This window comes from Aspergillus flavus, chromosome 6, assembly GCF_009017415.1.
Source record: "Aspergillus flavus chromosome 6, complete sequence".
NCBI classification, from domain to species: Eukaryota; Fungi; Ascomycota; class Eurotiomycetes; order Eurotiales; family Aspergillaceae; genus Aspergillus; species Aspergillus flavus.
In genome coordinates, this window is record NC_092410.1 from 2,090,802 (window position 1) to 2,109,644 (window position 18,843).

The 18,843-nt window shown below is 40.7% G+C and overlaps 6 protein-coding genes across 6 annotated transcripts; 4 read left to right on the plus strand and 2 right to left on the minus strand.

Moving 5' to 3' along the window:
- Nucleotides 1-114: 114 nt before the first annotated feature.
- Nucleotides 115-1,203, plus strand: F9C07_8589 (putative ras family GTPase; the record flags this gene model as incomplete). Its single annotated transcript, XM_041293879.2, has 3 exons — nt 115-167; nt 224-258; nt 350-1,203. 3 exons carry the CDS (start codon nt 115-117, stop codon nt 1,201-1,203), a joined length of 942 nt encoding a protein of 313 aa, XP_041149115.2.
- A 601-nt stretch (nt 1,204-1,804) lies between these two features.
- F9C07_2205087 (sorbitol dehydrogenase) lies at nt 1,805-3,018 on the minus strand (the record flags this gene model as incomplete). Its single annotated transcript, XM_041293867.1, has 3 exons — nt 1,805-2,731; nt 2,796-2,918; nt 2,992-3,018. The coding sequence occupies 3 exons, from the start codon at nt 3,016-3,018 to the stop codon at nt 1,805-1,807; spliced, it is 1,077 nt and encodes a 358-aa protein (XP_041149114.1).
- Nucleotides 3,019-4,044: 1,026 nt separating this feature from the next.
- On the plus strand, nt 4,045-6,201 carry F9C07_8591 (D-lactate dehydrogenase). The gene is made up of 4 exons (XM_071511795.1): nt 4,045-4,382; nt 4,458-5,732; nt 5,782-5,957; nt 6,050-6,201. The coding sequence occupies exons 1-4, from the start codon at nt 4,118-4,120 to the stop codon at nt 6,140-6,142; spliced, it is 1,809 nt and encodes a 602-aa protein (XP_071367827.1). The 5' UTR covers nt 4,045-4,117; the 3' UTR covers nt 6,143-6,201.
- Nucleotides 6,202-6,364: 163 nt separating this feature from the next.
- F9C07_2205089 (heterokaryon incompatibility protein Het-C-domain-containing protein) lies at nt 6,365-9,111 on the minus strand (the record flags this gene model as incomplete). Its single annotated transcript, XM_071509597.1, has 6 exons — nt 6,365-6,504; nt 6,671-6,971; nt 7,038-8,455; nt 8,499-8,551; nt 8,592-8,691; nt 8,745-9,111. 6 exons carry the CDS (start codon nt 9,109-9,111, stop codon nt 6,365-6,367), a joined length of 2,379 nt encoding a protein of 792 aa, XP_071367828.1.
- Nucleotides 9,112-15,516: 6,405 nt separating this feature from the next.
- F9C07_2205090 (uncharacterized protein) lies at nt 15,517-16,488 on the plus strand (the record flags this gene model as incomplete). Its single annotated transcript, XM_071509598.1, has 2 exons — nt 15,517-15,905; nt 15,984-16,488. 2 exons carry the CDS (start codon nt 15,517-15,519, stop codon nt 16,486-16,488), a joined length of 894 nt encoding a protein of 297 aa, XP_071367829.1.
- Nucleotides 16,489-16,970: 482 nt separating this feature from the next.
- On the plus strand, nt 16,971-18,835 carry F9C07_2073621 (uncharacterized protein; the record flags this gene model as incomplete). The annotated part of the gene is made up of 2 exons (XM_041293877.1): nt 16,971-17,086; nt 17,167-18,835. The coding sequence occupies 2 exons, from the start codon at nt 16,971-16,973 to the stop codon at nt 18,833-18,835; spliced, it is 1,785 nt and encodes a 594-aa protein (XP_041149110.1).
- Between the last annotated feature and the right edge of the window lie 8 nt (nt 18,836-18,843).

Below are 18,843 nucleotides of genomic sequence, written 5' to 3' on the forward strand. Positions count from 1 at the left end.
GGGAAATCAGGTATGTCCCCACCAAACCGCATCCTCTATTCTATCCTCTAGCGCGCGCCTGTTCCTTTGCATATCTAGCGGATTTTGTCTGATATCCTCTAGGAGCTAGAGAGTATGTATGACTACCTAGCAAAGGTTATTCTTCTCGGTCCAAGTGGTGCTGGAAAGTAAGTTTTCCTGGGAAGCGGACTTCCTAGCGATCCACTGACATCTGGGATTGCAGGTCTTGTGTGCTCCACCGATTTGTGAAGAACGAATGTACGGCTGCGACTTCTGATTTAAACCTGCTTCATACCTTGATCTCCCCCGAGCTGGATAGCCGGCTCGCTAATACACCATGCACCTATAGGGAGAGTGCTATCGTCGCAAACGATCGGTGTCGAATTCTCCTCGAGAATCGTTAAGTTAGGAGTCGGCCCTCGACGGACAAGGATAAAGCTACAACTTTGGGATACTGCAGGTACCGAAAGGTTCCGTTCTGTTTCAAGATCTTATTACCGGGGAGCAGCGGGGGCTATTCTTGTCTACGATGTATCATCTTATACCTCATTTGCGTCCCTTCCTACTTTCCTCATGGATGCGCGTGCCCTTGCATCTCCTAATCTAACCGTGTTACTGGCCGGGAATAAGATGGATATCACATCCGACATGTCGCTCCACAGTGACACCACAGAGGACGCCACTCGACCTCCCCCAACACCGTCCAGCACTTCCAGCAAACAATCTGCCTTTGCATTCGGCTCGGGTGGCGGTTCTGTCCGCTCTACCAGCCATTTAGCGACTGGGACGCGCATGACCGCTACACATGCTCCCCATGGCCGTGAAGTTTACTTTGAAGAATCCTCCCGGTGGGCTGCGAAGTCAAACATCCCCGTTGTCGTTGAAGTTTCGGCCCTCACTGGAGAAGGTGTGGAGGAACTATTCAACAGGCTGGCCAGAATCATCTTAACTAAAATTGAACTTGGCGAAATTGACCCTGACGACCCTCAGAGCGGTATACAATATGGCGACGGCGGCCTTTATGGCCATGGAACAAGCGACGGCTCCAGCATACGGAGCCGGATGACTCTCGATGACAACGCAGTCCAACTGCACAATCGGAAACCTACAAATGCAAGTAGGTGGAAAAGCGGCATGAGAGAATGGGAGGATGTCTTCCGGTTGAGTGGCTCACATAACAAGAACGGCAAAGGGTGTTGCTGATTCCCTGATCTTGCCCCTTTATCGTCGTCTTTCAACTGCAGCTATTGCCCTTACTTTCACCACTTACATCTCACTCTCTCTCTTTCGCGAGTTTGGTATAGTTGTTTCAGCTTACACATGCCCTAGGACAGGTAAGGTATGCTCGTATATCTGTTTGGTTGCCCAATTGTTGTAAATGCCGTCTTCTTTTCACCTTCCTTTCCTCACCCAGGTATGTTCACTGGGTGCTATATCGCGCTCTCTTGACGAGGCACTCCGTGTAATAGGAACACTCCTTTCGAAAATTGTATAGCACGATACCCCTGATGATTTTATTTTTTTGTTGGTGTTGAGTGATTGTATTCTACACTACTTTATCTGCGGAATCGCCAGGTCCTCCAACCAAAACGCCAGCTTCCTAGTCATCTACTAATTTTCTCCTTGGATACTGTACACAATGAAGCGAGATCTGTACAAGCCACCGCAGAAACCAACCCTCTTTTAGTATGCATATTCTTTTAGAGTTACGTCAAGTAACATCCCCTTCACGCAGCCAACCCATGAAGGAAATAATAACAAACTAAATTTTCTTATGTCACAATTGATCATTTCCAAATAGGGCTCATACATCAACACCAGCAATAAGTGTCTTGATACCCTTCCCAGCTTTGACTTCATGGAACGCTTGTTCCGCGTCTTCAAAACTGACGACTCCGGTGATTAGTTCCTTTACGCTAACCTTGCCTGAAGCTACTAGGTTAACCGCAAGCTTATAATCACCACTGCCGTAACGGAAACTGCCCCTGACATTCAACTCTTTCGTGCAAGCCGCCATGATGGGAAAGGTGATTTCATTCCTTCCCATACCACCTTGCACGTAAGTGCCACCAGGACGAAGGACATGTATGCCCGTATGAACTGAAGGCTCAGCACCTGATGCGTCAATAACGATATCCGCTCCACGGCCGAGATCATTTTCATTAACAATTCGTTCTGCATTTTCCAACGCAGAAACCTTGCTAGGTTCGAAGATTGCTGTTGCGGCATATTTCTTCGCAAATTCCAGCCTTCCTTTTTGGATGTCCACGGCGATGACCTTCGGGGAGCCAAAAGCCCTAGCCACCGCGCAGCACAATAACCCCACCGGCCCGGCACCGAAGACTACCACAGATTGTCCTGGCGCTACATTTGCTTGCTTTACAATATGCACAGCGACGCTGAGAGGCTCCATCACAGCAGCTTCCTGAAGATTGATGTTTTCAGGAAGCTTGTAGCAGAAGTCCTCGGGCAGGACATAATACTTGGCTAGCGTACCGTCGTAAGGTGGCGTTGCGGCGAAGGCCATTTTTTCGCAGAGGTTATACTTCCCTTCTTTACAGGGCTCACACCGGCGACACGGTATACCAGGCTCCATGGCAACATGATCCCCCACCTTTAATGTTGTAACAGCCGAGCCGACCTTGCTGATTACGCCAGAAGATTCATGACCTAGTACCATAGGATCTTTGACGACAAATTGACCAATTGAGCCATGTTCCCAATAGTGAACCTGGTATTTCCAATCCCCGACAAGTCAGCAACTCAAATTTCTGGTGGGCAAAGCCGTCACATACGTCACTACCGCAAATACCGGTAAACCTGACATCCACGAGAACGTCATGAGCATCTCTCAGTTGAGGGATTGGTCGGTCCTCAAATTTGACCTTATGAATCCCTTCGAGGACAAAGGACAAGTTCTAAAGGACCAACATTCAGCTTTCCTGTTGATATGAGTCGGTATTGGGGAAAGGTTATGGCTTTACTACGCACCTGAGCGGTTTTGGGTGGCGCACCCATTTTTAGCACTTCCTGTTTGACTAAGTGATTGAGGATGGTGTATTAAGATATTTTATTTTCGGAAGAGGGGGGAAGTTGAAAATGATAAGTTTTCCAGAGTAAAGTTGAAGGGGGAAGAAGGGGGGGGGAAGCGCAAGCCTAATGCTATCTCAAGGATAGTAAGGCAGTATGACTGAGTGGGTAGATGGGCTTGTAAAGTGGGATGAGGTGGGATGGTCCTGGGGGTAATGTTTAATTCAATAGAGAAGACGACTTGTCTGGATCAAAGTACTCTTTTCTATCTTCTCTTAGGATAGTTCTCATGGTAGTTATGTATCCCTCTCCTCCCCCACTAACCAGCCGGGCTAGTGGGGCACTTCTTATGTCATTGGTCGACATTCCCCAGCTTTCTGCCTCTAAAGCAGATGGAATTTAACCGCTGGTTCTTTTCATTTTAACCGGTTTCGATGGTTCTGTCAATCGGAAAATTAAAGCAGGGAACTTAACCATCTATTGAGGAATGCCACCCGGTACCTAGTGGATCTAATGGCACCATTGTTTCTTTAAAATATATACACCACACCTACTTATCAGGTAGAGTAATACCGGCAGGGAGTGTACCTGTACATACACGATACCTAGATGTTATTTTACCCTGTGTAGGTAGCAACTCATCTCTTTCTCCCTAACCTTGCTCACTCGGATTCTACTCTGCATGTCAATTCTGCAGCAACTGTGCATTTAACCATGGAACTACGCTTGTTAAAGGAGAGACTTGTTTCGCCACACGGAATCGATGGGCGTATTGCGTAGTAAATGTCTCCCTATACTATCTACTCAAATAATCGTACGTACGTACCCTACCTGGTGACCTGCTGTCCATACTAATAATAATAGAAGCCTGTGTACGGAGTAGCGGAACTTTGATGGTCGTGCCAAGACCGCCTTGCCAGAATAAGACTAAGCTAAGTCCAGGGAAGCTATCAACTATCTATCAGTTCAAGTTGCCCACCTGGCATGCATCCGCCGGGCTATGATTTGACAGAACTTTGAAATCGCTTCGGTGAGAATTAGTCAGAGGTAGTCTGCTGTTGGAGCGCTCAACTATCTAGTAGTTGACATGATCCGATCCAACGCCCTTCCCTTGAGGGGAACATTACGTGCTTTGCAGCCGAGAATTAATAACTACCGCCTAACCGCTGCGCAACAACAGAGGCATTACCGGGTCTCTGCTCGGAATTGTGCGAACGGACGACCTCAGTCGTTCAAGAACCAGCTCTATGAGAGTACACAACAACGGCTGAAGCGTGAGCGCGCTGAGCAAGAGCGTTACGCACAATATCAGACTCAGTCGCAGGGAGGTCGCTATACAGCTCTAACATTTGGTATGTCCCTACTGAAACCCCGTTCGAAAAATATTACAAACCCTATCCAACATACCGCTAATCGCACTATTTCAGCTTTGGTGTTCTTCTCTACTGGAGCCTATTTCCTAGGGACTCTAAAGCCGCCAAGTTTTCCGACGTCATCAACAACGAACATTCTCGAACTAGAGCCGCCGCGTCACAATATTTCTCAGTCGAACCTCCAAGCCGCATGGGCGGACTTCGTTGATATAATAGGAAAAGAGAACGTTTCCACAGAGAATGGGGACTTGGAAATACATTCAGGGTCAGACTGGTCTTCCTATTCTCGGAAGGAAACCGAAAAGCCTTTCCTTATCCTCTATCCGTCGACCACGGAAGAGGTTTCTCAGATAATGAGGGTTTGCCATCGGCGAGTTATTCCAGTGACGCCGTACTCAGGTGGCACTAGTCTAGAGGGACATTTTGCATCCACCCGGGGCGGCGTGTGTATTGATTTCCGCCGCATGAATCGCATTTTGGCTATTCATAAAGAAGACCTTGACGTAGTGGTGCAGCCTGCTCTTGGTTGGGAAGAGCTAAATGAGCAGATTTCGCAAGATGGTCTATTTTTTCCACCTGATCCTGGCCCGGGTGCCATGATAGGTGGGATGGTAGGCACTGGCTGCTCAGGGACGAATGCCTATAGGTACGGTACAATGCGAGAATGGGTCCTCTCTCTAACTGTAGTTCTTGCGGATGGCACTATAATCAAGACCAGGCAGCGTCCGCGGAAGTCGAGTGCTGGCTATGATCTTACCAGGCTCTTTATTGGGAGCGAAGGGACCCTTGGCCTTATCACAGAAGCAACGCTGAAATTAACGGTCAAACCCAAGAGCCAGAGCGTCGCTGTTGCAAGCTTCCCGACAGTTCAAGATGCTGCAAAATGCGTGGCACATGTGGTGGAAGATGGTATCCCGGTTGCCGGTGTGGAAATTCTAGATGATGTGCAAATGAAATGTATAAATGACAGCGAAGCAACTAGTCGACGGTGGAAGGAATCACCCACCTTGTTCTTCAAGTTTACAGGAACACCCACCGGTGTCAATGAGCAGGTAAGCACAGTACGAAAGATCGTTTCTTCCAGTGCGGGCCAATCCTTTGAGTTTGCCCGCAACGACGAGGAGATGCGAGAGCTATGGAGTGCCCGAAAACAAGCTCTCTGGAGCGTAATGTCTATGAGGCGAGGCCCGGAAGACCAGGTTTGGACTACTGATGTGGCAGTACCCATGAGTAAACTGCCCAGCATCATCGAAGCCACGAAACAAGACATGACTCAAAGTCGACTGTTGGCAGGAATTTGTGGTCACGTTGGGGATGGTAATTTTCACGGTAAGAAGACCTTGTCCTCGCTCGCAGCTGCTGTACTTATTTCTTTTAGCCATCATTCTATTCAATGACAATGAGAGAAAAACTGCGGAAGCTGTTGTTCACCGGATGGTGAAGCGAGCAGTAGAGATGGAAGGGACTGTTACAGGTGAACATGGTGTTGGACTCATTAAACGTGATTACCTCGAACATGAACTGGGCGAGTCTACGGTGGATGCGATGCGGCGGGTAGGTTTGCAGAAATTTGAGCATTACTCCCCCAGATCATGATTCTCATCTTGGATACGCTCAAAATGCTAATGCAATAGCAACCTTCACAGCTAAAACTAGCGTTTGACCCGCTTTGTTTACTTAATTGCGACAAAATCGTTCGAGTTGAGCAACCGATGCCAGAAGAGGTTAAGGCATGGTGATTGTGCGTTGGACACTACAAGCTGGGGACCGGCAGGGGCGAAGCCGACCGTGTAACAGTTCTGGGTTGTCACCATTCTACCTGCAAAGAGGAAAAAAAGAGAAAGAAAGAATAAGGCCCAGCAGGCGGTAGAATCTGATCAAAACAATAATAGTTCGCAGATAATTCTCGACTGTCGTCAAATTCAATATCCATAGCCCCTTGAAACTCTATCATAACGCCGTCAATATCCGTACAGTCGTTTCATGTAGTCATCGCTTTTGCTGCTGTAGTGGTCTGCACCATACTCCTCACGGGACACATACCCATCGCCTCTGGCTCCACCGTAGCCTTCTCCAGTGCCATTGCACTGAGGCACAGAATCTTTTAGGGGACAATTATCAATACCAGAATATGTAATATGCATGGGAACATGCACCTAGCCGAGGATCTACTGACTGTAAGGCTTGTCATTTTCACAGCCTTGCCTCTCCACGTCTGCATACTGGAGACGGCTGTCAAGCATAATATGGATTAGTAGAATCATCACCATGCTCATCGCGTACAGGGCGGCCGTCGTAACCATAGCAATATCCCCCATTGCCATCGCTATACTCATCAAGTCTGGATCTGTAGGTCTCCTCAGAGTTATACCCAGAAGTCTGGCCGTTACGACCCAACGGGGGCACGAAATGATCATACTCGTTTCGTTTCTGATATTCTAGGCACTCCACTGATTCGTGTTCATAGTTCCAACGGTCTCCACACAGCTCTCCTTTATCGTAATTTTCGTGTTGAACGTTCCAGGGGGGCCGCTGTTCTTCAAGTGATGCTTCGTCGTCATATAGTTCCTAGTATTCATATTGATGTTGCTCCCCTCGGTTATCAAGCTTTCCGTGAGTTTCATATCTGTCCACCATGACTGTACCATCTGGAGAGTGTGACTCGGGATCTTTCAGTAGCATAGACCCAACACTACTTACAAGGCCGCTGACCAGGCCCCTGAGTGTTCCGTCACCAGCAGCCTCGCCAGCAGCTTCCTCCAAGCTACTAGGACCAGTTCCGTTAGATTCAAGGGAGTTGCCATGGCCGCCTTTGCGTAACACAAGTGGCTTGCCGCAGCCATGGCCGGTGTCGTGCACACCTTCCTTATGGTTTCTACCTTCAAATACGCCTTGGCGGGTGAGCTGTTCGCGCAGGTGCTCCTGCTCTTCCTCGGTCTTGCCATGCCACCATTCCTCGACTGTATGAAACATGATCTGGCGTACATCAGCTGCGCCATCTTCTCCATATTCACGAAGGGCAGGATGGTGGAACACCCCCACGATTATCCTGTCCAGGGTCCTTGTTATATCAATGTCTTCATTATCCCAGCACTCCATCAGCTGTGGCACAGTCCACTTGATAACCTCGGAAGCTACCCGACCTGCTGGTTCGTTTAGAACGTTTGAAAAATGATCCTTAGATAACATAGAATGAGTAGGGTTCGATGATTCATCATTCTCAAAAACAATATGCTGTTGCTCTCTGCTACTTTGAATAACCTCGGAGGAGCCAGTTTGAAGCTCCACCTTTACTTGCTTGATAATAGGGAGCACGTAAGGTGCCAAAACAGAGAAAACAAAGACCGTTATATGATCTTGAATTTGCTCCACCAATTCTGGTAGAACAGGTATTTTCTCGATGGCAGAATTAATCGACTTGATAATCTCATCATGCCACTCCAACACGGGGTAAATTTTCTGATGCAACCCTTCCAGGTAGCAGGTCCATTCTTCTAGCTCACGCAGCGATACATCTTGGCTATATTGCTTAGCGTTCTCTGACTGTGTCTTGAATTCTTCCATTTTATTTGCCTGCGCTTCACTGTCGTCTACTAATCCAGCAGGGATCATGCTGAGAAGATCCTGTACGAAGCTCTCAGAAGGAGAACCACTCTGTGAATCAGTTATGACACCTTCCAAGGATTGGACTTCAGACTGTGTGACCTTATCAGAAAGCTCTCCCAGTACGGAGTGGAAAAAGTCCACCCCGCCGAAAGTGCCGGTAACCACGGGGTAGACGTCATTCTGCGCACCATGGAGCTCAACTATCGTATTACGACCGACATGGGGGGAAATTTCTGATTCACCCATCTCAATAAGACTCAGCTCTGTATAATTGGAATGTGCTGCATAGTCCTCCAGGCAATGCAAACCGGTTCCAAGAAGACGAAAAGCTTCATGCAAGTCTTCATCATTCCACGATTTCGCATATTGGCGGCCTAGCTGAATCGAACGACAGAAAACACGCCGTGCAAGGCCTGCAGATGTAGCAATACCAACACCCTCTGTCGCTATATAATTTTTCAAACCTAGCCGTGGTAACCAACAAAGGACTCATTATGCCACATGTTACATAGTAGAGTAGCGTGGAGAGTGGTCCAACATACCTGTCATAGAATCAACTAATAGCTCACGCTCCTCATCAACTGGACCCCTGAGTCGATGATCATAATCCCGAGCATCCTCCCTTCAGCATAACCAAGAGGGTTGTCTATATGCTCTGTAGGCTCATAGCATCCTAAACGGTCTGTAGTCACCTCAAACTCCTTGGCCCCATATCTAGAGCACATAGTCAGTTACCGCCGCTGGCATAGTGAGGGAATTCAGTAGCTTGCCCAAAACTCAAAAATCCGAGCACCCAAATTAGGATGCGGATGGCTTCGGCGCCTACATATTTCAAAGTGCCGACATCAACAGCCAGGCTGTAGTCGCGAAGCCAGTTCCCGAAATAGACACGCTGCACGTCGAGTTTGTTGAATTTACGGCCGCCGGCCACGCGAGCCAGAAACAGTGTCAACAATGCGTCTTCGATGTCACCATGACGCCAATTCTGGCCCTCAATGCGGGATATTGATGCAATATTACCCGCCCCAAAAGCGTGGGCTTGCGCCGAGAATGCGAGAATAAGCGACAGAAGAAGACATAGTTTTTGGACAGTATCAGACATGGTACTTCTAGTCTAACGTTGAACGAGAATACTACCAATGTAGGAAGAAGAGAGTGCGAATGGCAGAGGGCCCAGCTGAGCCGTGAAATCCAACAGGTACGGTAGCGTAGAAAAAAGGCCCAGCTCCCTAGGGGCGCCTTTGCACTGTGAAAGAGCAAGCTAGCCGACAGAAATACAGGTGCCCCGCCATGCAGTCTCACATTATCATTGCCAGCTTGCCAAGGACAAATTATATTATCATACTATATCAATAATAATAATAATAGTACGGAGTACGGAGGTGTGTTCCTAAAGTGATTTAACTACGCTAGTGTAAGCTTGGTATTTAGCTGGTAAGGTGCTTTATTATATAATTTAATAGGGAGAGCACTTAATACTAGAAATATAGATATTTTAACTAAAAATATAAATATTTTAATTAAAAATGAAGCTATTCAAGCGCTTAGAAAAGCGGTTTATTATTTAGATTTTAGTGTTTAGAAAGTTTTTTTTTAAGATATAATTCTGCTATTCTCGCGCTTTTTAATATTTTTTTAATATTTATTTTTTCTCTTTAGATATATAATCTTAGTAATATAAATAGATAACTGGTTAATCTAGCGCTGTATAATTTTTTAAGATAGCTTATTCTAGATCTTAGTCTAGATCTAAATACTAGTCTTTTTATTTTAGGAAGTGTTTAAAAGATTATATAATATTTAAAATAGTATTAGATAGATTCTATTATATTAAGATTAGATAAGTTTCTTAACTAAGTAAATAGATATTAAATTTTATTAATATTATAGATTTTCTATTAAAAATAATAATTATATATAGATATATAGTTTTTTAAAACTATAGTATTAAATTATTTTATTTTATATTTTTTTATAAAAGATAGAAGTTTAGATAAATATCTTTAAATAATATTAATATTAATTAATTCTATCTCTCTAGTTTTATTCTAAGTAACTATTTTTTTTATTTTAATACTATTTAGACTATCTATTAGATATATAGCTATTTTAAAGCTTTAATTTTATTAAAAAAATCTATAATTTCTATTTTTTTTAGTATAAAGATTCTAACTGTAGATTTAAAGCTTTAATTTTTTTAATAGCTATTTTTTTTATTAAATATTTTTTAAAAAATAGATATATATAGAGCTTTTTTTATTATAGATAAAGTAGCTTTAGAATATAAAATTAGATATATTTTTATATTATTTATATATAATAGAGAATTTATATATCTTATTTTTTTATTTTTAAATCTTTCTACTACTTTGTCTTTAGTTTAGGTATATTAAGATTTTATTAATAAAGATTATAGTTTTAAAATTTTTTATAGTTTAATATTAGTAGATAAAATAGAAATTAAAATATTTTTTTTTATTTTTTTAGTTAAACTAGATTTAGTAGTAGATTTAATTAAGTAAAAATCTATTTATTTAAAGATTTACTAAGTAAAGATAGTAAATATATTATTTTTTTAAATAATTATTTTATAGCTTTTTTCTTTACTATTTTAATTTTTTAAATAGCTTTAATTATTATCTATTTAGTAAATTTAGCTATCCTAGATCTATTAGACTTAGAGTTATCTTTAAGATATTTAATTAGATTTCTAAGATTTTTAGTAGAATTAAAACTATATAATTTAATTTTTTAATTCTAAAAGTAGATTACTATGCGCGGTAGGTTACTAAAAAGCTTTATTTAAATAATTTTAATCTTTATATTTAATAGAGAAATTGCTTAAATCTTAACTTCTAAAGGATAGTATTTTCTAGGTATTTTAAATAGATAGATAGATAGATAGATAGATAGATAGATAAATAGGTATGCTAATTAATAGAAATATTGTCAGAGATATATTTCCTATTTAGGAAATTTTCTTAAATATTCTAGAATTATTCTAGAATATTATCTATCTAAAAAAAATTAGATAAAAAAATTCTAATTAAATAATATTAAATAATTATATTCTAATTAAAAAATATTAGATAAATATTAAATTAAAAAATATTAAATAAATTTTTAATTTAATAAATTTAAATAAATTTAATTTAATATAAAAAATTATTTAATTCTCTATTAAAATTAAATTAATTTTTTTAAATAGATTATTATTTAACTATTTAATTATTAAATATTAATTTATTTTTTTAATTTTTTTTATTTATATTTAATCTAGAGCTTTAATTATCTTAACTCTAGTTATTTATTTTTATTATCTAATCTAAAGTTTAGATTATTTAAGCTCTATTTATCTATTTAATCTAGAGTTACTATTTAATTAATCCTAGCTTTTCTATATAATTTAGTTATTTAATTTATTTATTCTATTTAATTTTTCTATTTATTCTAGCTAGCTCTAAGACTATTCTGCTTTAGGATTAGGGCAGCTGATAAATATATTATTTAATATTTTATTATCTATATTTATTTTTTATTAATATAACTAATATTTTAAATATAATCTAGGTTTTTTTAATTATTAATTATTTATTTTATTTTAATTACTATTGCTATTATTATTATTAGAATTTTTAAAATTATTTAAATAACTATTACAGAGTTTAATATTTTAAATAATAGTAAATTTATAATGATTTTAATATTAAATTATTTTTAATAGAGTCCTTTTTTTATATTATATACTATTTTTTTATAGATAATTTTAATTAATAATATTATTTAGCTTTTTATTAAAATCTATTATATTTTATTATAATTTTAAAATTTAATTAAATATTATAGAACTATATTAAATAATATTAAAACTCTATTTTTAATTTTTAAATATACTATTAAATAAGATTATAAATAATAATATATTATAAAAAATAAAGAATAATTAATTTTTTAAAAATCTAGAAAATAGTTATAATCTTTATATATATATAGAATCTAGTAAACCTCTAGTAAATCTATAAGATTCTTCTATTTTAAATAGCTATTCTCTATAGTAGTATATTATAGCTATAATCATAAAATATCTAATTATTTTTTAAATAGAAAAAATTAAATAACCTTAGAAACTATTAATTAGAAATACTAATTAAATACTAAAATAGATAATCTAAATAAATTTATGATATAATACAAAAAGACTATAAATCTCTATCTAAATTAAGTTTTTTTTACTTTCTTTTTTATTTAAGTAGATTATTAATTAACTATCTAATTGTCAGATATCTATTTATTCTTTTAATCTCTTCTATTTTTATCTGACCTAGGGCTTTGACTGTCTTAGCCCTAGTTATCTATCTTTTCTATCTAACCTATGGTTTAGATTGACTAAGCCCTAGTTGCCTACCTGCCTTCCTGATCTAGGGTTACTACTCAGTCAACCCTAGCTTTTTAATATGATCAGGTCATTCAATCCATTCATTCTATTCAGCTTTTCTATTCATCCTAGCTAGCGCTAAGACTATTCCGCTTTAAGATTAGGGCACCTGACAATATCTAATCTAGAGCTTTAACTATTTTAATTCTAGTTATCTATTTTTTTATTTAATCTAGGATTTAGATTAACTAAGCTCTAGTTGCCTATCTATCTTTCTAATCTAGAGTTTCTATTTGGTCAATCCTAGCTTTCTTATATAATCTAGTCATTTAATTCATTTATTCTATTCAGCTTTTCTATTCATCCTAGCTAGCCGTAAGACTATTCCGCTTTAGTATTAGGGCAGCTGACAATTGAAAACTATATTATATTTTTAAATAATTCTATTTATTTATTTAAATTAAATATCTAGAATCCTAGAATCTTTTATTTTAATATATTAATAGTTATAGTAATATATAAAATAAATTTTGAATTTAAAGATATATTTAATAGAATTATATATCTATTTCTTTTTTATAATAGTAAAAAAAAGATAATATTATATTTTAAAAGTAAAATATCAACTATTTTATATATATGTATAGATTAAAAAAATACTCTATATTTATTTAATAAAAGAATGTATTTTTTAAATTATTTTTTTATTAATAGTTATTTTATAACTATTAGCATATTATTTATTTTTAAAGATTCTTTTTAAATAACTATATAGAATAGATTTAAGAAGATTGAATATATTAATAATTTTTTTAAAACTATTAAATTTATTTTTTTAAAAACTAATATAATTAATAAAATTCAATATTTCTATTCAGCGCGTGATTTTAATAATTTAGATACTTTTAATAATATAGCTGATATTTTAATTCTTTAAGAAATTTAAACGCGTAGAAAATACATTGATATATAGCTCGCTTATGTACGCAGCTCGCTTACCGATTACATTAATAGTTATAACAAGAATCAAGTCTAGTTTTACCAACAATAGCAGAGGTCCGAGGATACTCATGCTTTACCTAGGGCAAATTAAAACTTGGAAGTCAACCATGATTCCATGAATAATCTACAAGAAATAATTGGCTGCGCATAGCGCAACCTCTTATGGTAAGGGGCTGGAGCCAGCCTGATTAGTAGTAAGCCTTTATAAAAAACCTGGGCCGACGGACCAACAGTATGCACCTAGCATGTACCATTCTCCAACTACTAACCTAGCTTGTGCTCCTAGTCCTTCTCATATAGTAGCACTGAGAGCCTAAGAGAGGATCCACCAGTACAGAGTAGATTAGACCCAAGCTCCGGTGGATTATGTACATTACAGTCAGTACTTACTAGGTATTATATGGTGTAGGTGAGAGCCAACACGCAGAGAGCAACTCAGGAGCAACAATGTATTCTCTGATCTTTATTAACCCACTGTTGACAAATGACAATAATTGCAATGAATGATTAACAAGTAATAGTGATAATCAAGGCTGCAAAATTGCCTTCAGTAACCAGTTCTTGGTGCCTTTTTTCTGTTGTGTACCACTGCAGCACTGCCGCCACTGTATTGATCTATGATTCTATGCCAAGTAGTTTTGATCTTAGAAGCTTAAAACCTAACATATTTACTCCGTATGGATAATTTGCAATTAATATATATCCATAGAATAGTGTACATGCTGGTTGTATCATAATCCTTTGGACCTTTATTAAAATTATTGATGACTAATAAAAAAAAATTATATAACATATATCTTAATGTAGATAGTATACAGAGTACACGGTATGTATATATTAAAAGTATTTAAAAATGATATGTATTTACTATTCTGTAATACTAGAAAGGAATACAGACTTGTGATATCTAACTATTTAGAAAACAATTGTTGAGTTATAAGCTTCTAAAATCTACAAACACAATTTTATATAGACAAATCTAGCTGCATTGTGTGGTGTGCAGTGTGCGCGAAAAACCAAAGGCAAATTTGCACACATTAATACTTTGTACTGTCTGCCACTTTCAAAACAGCTCTCCGCATCCGTCGCGCCGGCCCTTTCCCCTCCCAACTTGTTACCAACCACTTCCCGTGGCTCTCCGCCCGCAACAACACGCCCCCAAAATTCATAAACTCTTGAACTTCACTGCTGTCATCTTCCGCATTCTCCTATTGAGCCTTGTGTCAGCGTTTCGACTATCTATACTACTACCTATACTACTATCATTCACTACCTGTTGGCCCTCTCATTCTTGGTTACCTTGGGATGGAAGTAACCAGACATGCCTACTTCTAGAACCCACGGTCATTGCTATTTGTGTACATGACTACTGCAGTCCTAATCTCAACTCGAAATTTCCAATTTTGGTCTATCTCCTACATTCAGGTGCTGACTGGTTATTTTGTGGTATTTGGCCAAGCTGCATCTTTTGGCAGACTTATTATTTCACACATGGTGTGATCTCCTGGGAGGTCATTGATATACGGACACAGGGTTCCGCACACAGCAGTGTGTGACTTTTCTCACGGGTCTCTACTACTTCATTACCGCCAATGTTATGGCAACAATGCGCCCTGTAGCGCAACATTAATGGTCTCTTTCCCAGTAGTCTGGATAGAATAGAGAGAAACCGTGCAGCATATTACTTATCGTCCGATGGCACACTTTGAAGAAAACATCGTCCGCGATTCAACACCAAACACCCACCAAATAGAAACCAGAAGCTCTGAGCCATCCCCTAAATACAAGTGCGATGTCCATCCTGCTTTTCTGAAAACTTCTAACTCCGGGCCACCTTCCAAATCGTTTCGCAATGATACTTCAGTGCTGGCCCATTCGTGTGCTCGATTCAATCATCTTCGCGGTTTTTCCTCACCATCAAAAGTTTCCACGCAATCAGCCTTGCCGAAAATACAGCAACAATTTCGCATTCTCCCGGGTGAGCCTTCGCAGGATTCTCCGCTCCTCACGCAACCACGAGGGGTAGAATTTCATCGCTTGGCAGATGTGCCTACTTTGACCACATTTTACGACAACATTGATGATCTGTCACATGGAGCTGAGGGTCTTACCAATCCCAAGCCGTACATTATGCCTTTACTACAGAAGACATCACAAAAAGATCCACCAACCACAGCCCTGAGCTTATCACACTCATCCTTAGAGCATGGCGGTTTGGGGATCATCGCGACTTGCAAGAGAGGGCGTCAGAGTGACCCAGTGGTCACCGATTTAGCTAGTCGGAAGAACATCCCTGGTATTCACCACCGATCAACTAGCGGGACTTCCCAATTTTCTTCTGCGAGTAGTTCCAGTGTGAACAAGCCAGGTTCGCAGAATATTCACCTGATGCGTCAAGCAACTCGCTCCTATACTCCACCACCAAGTCAATCACACCAGGCTTCGTTATTTGAGAGCGATGCCTCTGGCAATAGAGACTCAGGTGAGGGGGACCCCCTAGGGTGGTCAGGCTCAGACACGTTCTATCCGTCTGTGCGTGCATCCTCGGGGCAGACGCCGCGTTTATCATTACAGACGCATGACAACTCATTTACTAGGCTTCCTGGGATTTCCCAGACCAATGTAGCCGGTCGTTCGTCTTTCGGTTATTCAAGGGATAACGGCAGTACGTTAGATACAGCTTCACCCATATCCAGGTCATCCCTGGACTTCGTGTTTCGATCCAGAACAAAAGCTAGTACGGATCCTATCTCTCGAGCAGCTACGGTGCAAGCTGCGCGTCAGGCGTTCGAAGAGAAAGAAGCAGCCAAAAAACGAAAATTTGAGGAGCAACAGATGAAAGCAGAAGAAAAGCAAATAAGACGCAGAGAGAAGCACCATTGGCGAGCCTCTCTGAGAGATGAGGAAACGCCGAGCCCGGCTTGGGAAAAGGTGCCACAGGACGCACCAAATCTACCTTGTGGCTCCAATCCTATCTCATCCACACCACAACCCAGCTCAAATCCAGGGTCCTGGAAATCTCAACCTAAGAACACATGGGTGCTTTTCTTAACGTGGCTACGAACCAGGATTTTCAAGTTACGAAGGAGGATAACAAATTAAGGTTGACGTTGTACTGTTATGGTGTTATCTAGATAGCGCTATATACTAGGATATAGGTCCTCCCGATGTTTATCTTTTATTGGATGTCAAATGAGTGTTCTATTTTCTTTTACACTAGATAATTGGATTAGGACAGAGCGCGGCCGGTTTATTAAGGGTGCAGAAAATAAATCGTTATCAAACCTGTCATCGCTGGTACTATATACCATCACGTGACAAGCCAGTGGTGCAATCTGCGCTGCTGACCTTTACCTGAGTAAAACAGGCTACGGTATTCCAGACGGCTCAACATACATAGTACTGTACCATGAAAACTACGGTGTACAAGAGCGACAAAAGACGCCTTTAGTCTCCCATACCTCACTCCACGCAACACTCTTCCCTCGGATTATTACATCTTGTAGGTACAAGGCCGTCGGGTTTACACACCCTGCAGGCGCACCTCCAACTTGGAGGGAGCGCCTCCACGAACATCTCTCATCATGGTATATGATTGGGATGGAAAGCGGGACATCTGCTATCAGATGTATATCAAAGACAAAAAGGCCTTGGAGGAAATTATGGAATATATGAAAGATGTATATCAATTCGCACCCAGGTGAGAAGGCACCATTTCCACATAAGTACTAAGATCGCCATAGCAGCATACACGGTTAAATTAACCAGCTACTGAATTAGTAAACGTGCATTTCAAACACAATTCAAGCGATGGGGCTTCCCTTCAAAGCAAAATCCAGCGCACAAGAACCTAGAACTCGTTGCACGCGTCAAGCAGCTTTGGGAGCGGAATACTAGCCAACGAGACATGCTCCGAATATTGAATGAAGAAGGTTTTGAGATCAAAGAAAGGGAGCTCATGCGGGTACGTGCTAAAAATCGCTGGTTACTCCGCGTTCCCAATGGGATGAAATCACAGTCAAACATGCAAACATCCGCACAACCGCCAGAGGATGAAGGCTTGCTTGCATTGCAGCAAGAAGTTTACAAGAATGAGGGCCCATTCAATGACACCGAGACTCTCCTTACTGACACAGCAAGCCCACGCCCCCCGTCGCCTGGCTTATCGCCAGAAGTTCTTGCCAAACGCAAGGAGCGACTAGAACGATTGAAAGCAGAAAGTGCAGAACGCTGGGCTACCAGAAAGCGCCGGCGCCGTACTCGAGGATGGGCAGGGCTGCCAGCCGATCCCCCGGGACCCCCACGCTTTCCCTCGGAAACGACTATTGATGAGAGTAAAAAGCACTTGAACCTAGATAACGTCATGTATCGCCAAATCAGGGATCAGTTCCAGAGAATCTGCGAGGATGCAGGCTTCATCAAGAAAACAGTTGCCGGACCCGAAAAATGGCAGGAAGCTAAAAACAAATTGATACAAGAATCGCAACATCTTCAACATGTATTCTGGGAGGATCCTAATCAACTTGATGCAAAGGCCCTTGCTCTTGATGTTGTCTGCACAGATGTCACTAAGAGGATGCGAACCTTGGAGAGGCGAATGACCATTGCGGAAGCTAAAAACGCCCTTGGCGTCAATCCAGAGGAAAGTCGCCAAATACGGAATGCGTTTTACAATACACTGAAAGCGGATCATTTCACAAGCAAGCTAGAGGCTGGTGATGAACACTGGACGAAATTGAAGGAGCAGTGGATTCAAAGCTCTGAGCTGCTCCAACAAATCTTGGCTCCTGGGCCAACGGATACAGAACACACTACCAAATTAAAAGCTCTAGAGGTTCTTTGTCGTGATGTCATGAAGCGACTTCGTGATGATCAAACTAAGAGGGACCCAGCCCCTAAACACTCTAATTCCCAGGAACATACTCAAAGTCCTGACTTTGGAAGCTCCCATATCAGCAGCGCCTTTGGTGGTAGTATAACTAACGGAATCAGCACACTTGCTTCACAGGCCCTTGCAAGTGCTCCAGTGGCTTCTAGCGATTTAGGTGACTTGCAGATAGACCCCTCACTCCTGCAGGCAGCTAATGACCCCTCGTTTGCCACAGCCAACCATCAGGACTCAGGGCATACCTTCGGATATGTGGACCCCTTGTTAGAGCCTTCTGCTATGCAGATTCCTGTGTATCTTCGCATTCACGCTCAAAGTTCATTGCATGGGGATGCGAAACCCTGGATTGAAAAGCTGACAACGCGATCTGTTGCTGAACTACGCCAACTAGTCAACACCAGATATCCGGAAACCTTCATTACAAGGATTGAGGGCACAGACAGAGATGAGAATGGACATGAAATATATTTCCTTATAGATGAGGACCGCGAATTTGACGCTTACTTGACTCACATGCAAGGGAGAAAGGCTTCGTTTCTGTTTAGCCTGGAACAAGTCTGAACAGCCTT

Coding starts and splice junctions, on each gene's coding strand:
- F9C07_8591 (XM_071511795.1), top strand. CDS start 4,118: ATGATCCGATCCAACGCCCTTCCCTTGAGGGGAACATTACGTGCTTTG. Junction 4,383..4,457: donor CTATACAGCTCTAACATTTG/GTATGTCCCTAC, acceptor GCACTATTTCAG/CTTTGGTGTTCTTCTCTACT. Junction 5,733..5,781: donor TGGGGATGGTAATTTTCACG/GTAAGAAGACCT, acceptor TATTTCTTTTAG/CCATCATTCTATTCAATGAC.